Source organism: Rhincodon typus, chromosome 44 (genome assembly GCF_021869965.1).
Source record: "Rhincodon typus isolate 14 chromosome 44, sRhiTyp1.1, whole genome shotgun sequence".
Lineage (NCBI taxonomy): Eukaryota > Metazoa > Chordata > Chondrichthyes > Orectolobiformes > Rhincodontidae > Rhincodon > Rhincodon typus.
The window spans coordinates 1,213,916-1,218,430 of record NC_063375.1 but is presented as its reverse complement, the minus strand read 5'-3'; the positions used below and the strand labels follow the sequence as shown (position 1 = coordinate 1,218,430).

The window sequence follows — 4,515 nt, the reverse complement described above, 5'->3', positions numbered from 1 at the left end:
CTGCTGATGGGAATTTTGTTTGGGGAGGGTGGGAAACGTCGGGTGATCTGCCTCCTTGAACCACTGCAGTTCTCCCACCTCCCCTCCCCGTGCCTCATGTGGTGACGGGACGTAGTGTCCCCGCCGTTGGGGAGGGAGTTCCAGGATTCTGACCCCAGCGACACTGAAGGGGACAGCCCCCCTTGTTCCTAGTCCCGGGGGCGGTGTTGGGTGGGGGGGGGGGGCGGGGTCCTCTCGGAGGTGGTGTCCCACCTCCCACCGAGTCTGCTGCCCCCCCCCCCCTCGTCCTTCTGGGGTGGGGTAGAGGGCTTGGAAGGTGCTGTCGGAGGAGGAGCCTCAGCGAGTTGCTGCGTTGCGTCCTGTAGACGGTACGCATTGCTGCTGCAGTGCGTTGGTTGTGTGGGGAGGGTGAGTGTTGAAGGTAGTGGGGGTTAGCGTGTCGATCGAGCTGGGGGTGTGGTGTTGGGGGGCGTGCTGCTCTGTCCCTGGACGGTGTCAAGCTTCTCGAGTGTTGTCGGAGCTGCCCCCATCCAGGGCAAGTGGGGGAGTGTTCCCTCACCCTCCTGCCTTGTGCCTCGTCGATGGTGGAACAGGTTGTTGGGGGGTAAAGAGTCAGGGTGGGTGTTACTCGCTGCAGGATTCCCAGCCTCTGACCTGCTCTTATAGCCGCTGCATTGATATGGGGCTGGGTCCCAGTTCGGTTTCTGGTCAATGGGAATCCCCAGGATGTTGATAATGGGGGTGGGGGGGGGCATTCAGTGATGATAATGCCATTGAACATCAAGTCGGGGGTGATGGTTAGATCCTCTCTTGTTGGAGATCGTAACCCCGGGATATTAATTTGGGGAGGGCGGGGTGGGATTTCAGTTATGGTAAGACCATTGAATATCAAGGAGGCGATGGTTAGACTCGCGCTCGCTCTCTCTCTGTCTCTGTCTCTCGTGTTGGTGGAGATGGTCATTGCCTGTGAACGGAGCGCGAGTGTGCACCGATGTCCAGGGGCACGTTAATGCATCACATCGCTATTTCTGTGGGTTTTTTTTTACCAGACAACATCATTGGGGAAGTGTTACAGACCCTGAAATCGGAGGGTGTGCCTTTCCTAGCCATCCTTACTGCATCCCGACCTTCCAAGGTAAGGAGCAGCAACGCTGTTTACACACCCCCCTCCCCCTGAACCCTGCTGCCGCGCTCTATGCGACTGTGTCTGATTGGGGGTTGTGCTTTCAACCCCACCTCCGGTAGGAATTTTAAACGCAGCTAGCGGGATCGGCCAGGGGGAGCTAATCCCCGGGCCCGCACTCGTAGATTTGCCTAATCCCAGCGCGTGATGAATTAAAAGGGAATGCAGCGTTGTGGGGAGAAGCTCACGCTTCCCGCATTCTCCAGAAGAAGAGAGGAGCGGAACGTTATTTGAAAGGCGAGAGACTGCGGAAGGGAGGACCTGGGGAATCTTTGCGGCGATGTCTCCGAAGGCGAGCGGGCAGTTTTATCGGGGAATGGGAATTGTGATGTTGGCCTTCCATTCCAAAGAGAATGGATTGCAAAAGTCTGGAGGCTTTGCTAAAACCGTACGAAGAACCAGAGAGGGCACAGTGAACGGTTTTGGGGCCCCGTATCCAAGCAGAGATAGACCGGCATTGGAGGCAGTGCAGAGAAGGATCACTCGGCTGATCCCGGGGATGGAGGGGCTGCCTTATGAGGGAGAGGTTGAGTAGAGTTTAGGAGAATGAGGGGCGACCTTATTGAAACAGAAAAAGTAGGTGGGGAGACCTGACGGGAGATGTGGAGGGATCGTTTCCCACCCCCCCACCTTGAGTGGGACAGTCTAGGACCAGAGGGGGCATCATCTCAGAGTAAGATGGGGGGGGTCGCCCAACGAAGACAGAGATGGGGAAGAATTTCTTCCCACCAAGGGGAGTGAGTCTGTGGAATTCTTTACCGCAGAGGGCTGTCGGGGCTGGGTCGCTCGAGGCTGAGATTTTTAATCAGGAAGGGGGATCGAGGCGTTATATTCGAGGCTGAGAGAGAGAGATGCTTACTCAGGAAGGGGAGTTAGAGGGAGAAATGGAGTGGAGGATAATCAGAGCAGCTCGCTCTGATTGACAGAGCAGATTCCGATGGGCTGAATGGCCTACCCGTCCTTTTTAACCCCATTTCTGTCTGCGCAGATTACCCAGGATGGCCCCATGATGGTGTTGGGGCCTAGCCGTCAGCTGCTGGCCTCCAGGGATGAGGGTGAGTCAGAGGCCAGAGGCTCCTACCCTCCGCTGGCCTACAACCAGACAGAGGACAAGGCCTGCATCCTGTTCTGGGCTGCTGGTATCCATATCTCCAAAGGGGGCACCCCGGTGGACCTGACCAACCGCACCTTCGGGCCCGGTGCCATCGTCGACGTTGGGAGCTCCACGTGCGAGAACGAAACAGCCACGTACGTGATTTCCACCCCCCACCCCAACACACAGTCCGCTCGCTTCCTGCCGCTGCGCACCCCGTGTGACGTCCACATCTGCTCCTCCCCACCCCCTCCAGCGTTTGGGGTGGTGGGGGGGGGGGTGCCTGCGCCTGAACCCCAACTCTTTCCACCCGCCCTCCCCCCACGCGCCCACTGCTTCCATATTCCGAACCCACTCCTGACCCCACGGCAAGAAAGAAATTCCCACCCGTCCCATCCTCTAAACCCTCCCCGCTTGGCATCTTCCTTGCTCCCCTGTCGTGGGGGGGGGCGGGGGGGTGGTGGGGGAGCAGATGTAAAGGATTTCTGTGTTTTCTCCTCCTCCCTCCCCCCACCCCGTTCTCGCTCTGATGCGCACAGAAACACGCAATGACTTGTGTGTCTGTCCATCTCTGTCTGCGCCATGGCTGGGGGATGTGGTGGGGCATGGTGGTGGGTTGGGGGGGGAGGGGTTGGGGTGTGAATCGGCGTGGAGGGTGCGGGGCACCGTCTGAGCTCCTCGATGGAGAGGGGCACCGTGTTTTCCATTCCATGCTGCTGTTTTATCTCCTCTTTATTCATCTGTTTCCCACCCCACCTCCCGTCCCCGCAGCTTGGTCCTGGAGTACGACAACATCGAGAAGCTGGGGCGTGTCCGCATCGTGTGAGTATCCCCAACCAGGGCGCGCCTGTCTCTGTGTGTGTGTGTGTGTGTGTGTGTGTGTGTGTGTGTGTGTGTGTCTGGCGCCCGCCCGTCTGTCTGTGTGTGTGTGCGTGTCCATATTTTCTTTGATTTACACTTTTTTTCTCTCTCTGTCTACACCGCCGCTCCCCCCCGCCAACTTGTGCCACCATCCCTCCCTCAGGTTCAAAATGTCGAACCGCCTGTACAAGGTTTCTGGGAAGTGGTGGTTTACCCTGGACCAGGTGGAGGTGTATTTGGACAACGACCGCGCCTCCTTTAACGTCACCCAGGTCTACGCTCCGGCCATGTACTCCTACCACTGCAAACGCGTCGCCCAGGATGAAGTAGCCAGCTCCATTCTCCCATGGTCCAGCAGCACCCGCCTCTGGGATGTGATCTTCGACGACTTCCAGGTACGGACCCTGCCGCAGCTCCCCTCCTCCGGGGTAATCTGTTACAGATCCGTGTTTCGGGGATCCCACCCCGAACCCCCTCGATCGGATTCCAGTCTGTAACTCCCTCGTGGGGTATCAGTTATTCTGTATATAAACCACCCTGAACCCCCTCGATCGGATTCCTGTCTGTAACTCCCTCCCGGGGTATCAGTTATTCTGTATATAAACCCCCTCGATCGGATTCCAGTCTGTAACTCCCTCCGGGGTATGTACGTAAACTGTTAAAAATTAGACTGGGAGCTGACTGTGGATGCAAGGATAAGTTGCTGACCCTATACAGCTGTTGCGTTGCCGCTGACTCCTCTCTGCTTTCTCCCGTTTGTCCCTCCGCAGATCCAAGGCTTTGGTGTGAAGGGGATGCACTTCTCCTACGCCAGCGACTGTGCTGGTTTCTTCACCCCAGCCATCTGGATGGGCCTTCTCACCACCCTCCTGATGGTCTTCATCCTCACCTACGGCCTGCACATGATCACCAACCTCAAGACCATGGACCACTTCGATGACCCGAAGGGGCCTTCCATTTCCGTGCCACAGACCGAGTAACCATGTCTCACCACCCCCCAAACCTCTCGGGTATCGTGTTGTATATGTTGAAGTCGAACTCAATCCTGGCACTCCCTCCTACTTTTTGCAGGAGTCTGACATCCCATCTTTGGGACCCTGTAAAAAAACCTAAAAAAAAGTTGTATATATTCTGTGCTTCCCCCACCACCCCCAAAAAAATGTTATTCCATAAGCAGTTTGACCAATTGATTTCCTGTTCCATGAAGTGGGAAACGCTGGTATAGTTGTTATTGTAATGTCAACGCCTCATCGAGAGGTTGGATGGTTTGCTTGATGTGCCGTGCTAGTCTGGAAAATTTGAGGATGCAGTTGAACTCTACCAGTCCAATTGGCAAAGCTCTGGGATTCCACTCCTGTCCTTAGCATGGGCCCGTCTC

The 4,515-nt window shown here is 56.6% G+C and overlaps 1 protein-coding gene across 1 annotated transcript in view; it reads left to right on the top strand.

Annotated features, from left to right (window-relative positions):
• The window catches only part of LOC125487719 (V-type proton ATPase subunit S1-like), a 6,757-nt gene extending 2,248 nt beyond the window's left edge, over positions 1 to 4,509 (top strand). Inside the window, exons 6-10 of the mRNA XM_048619866.1 lie at positions 1,050 to 1,135; positions 2,172 to 2,431; positions 3,048 to 3,098; positions 3,301 to 3,532; positions 3,908 to 4,509. Of these exons, the coding sequence (XP_048475823.1) occupies positions 1,050 to 1,135; positions 2,172 to 2,431; positions 3,048 to 3,098; positions 3,301 to 3,532; positions 3,908 to 4,117 (839 nt within the window). The 3' untranslated portion in view covers positions 4,118 to 4,509. The remainder of the gene's footprint in view (positions 1 to 1,049; positions 1,136 to 2,171; positions 2,432 to 3,047; positions 3,099 to 3,300; positions 3,533 to 3,907) is intronic.
• Positions 4,510 to 4,515: the final 6 nt, after the last annotated feature.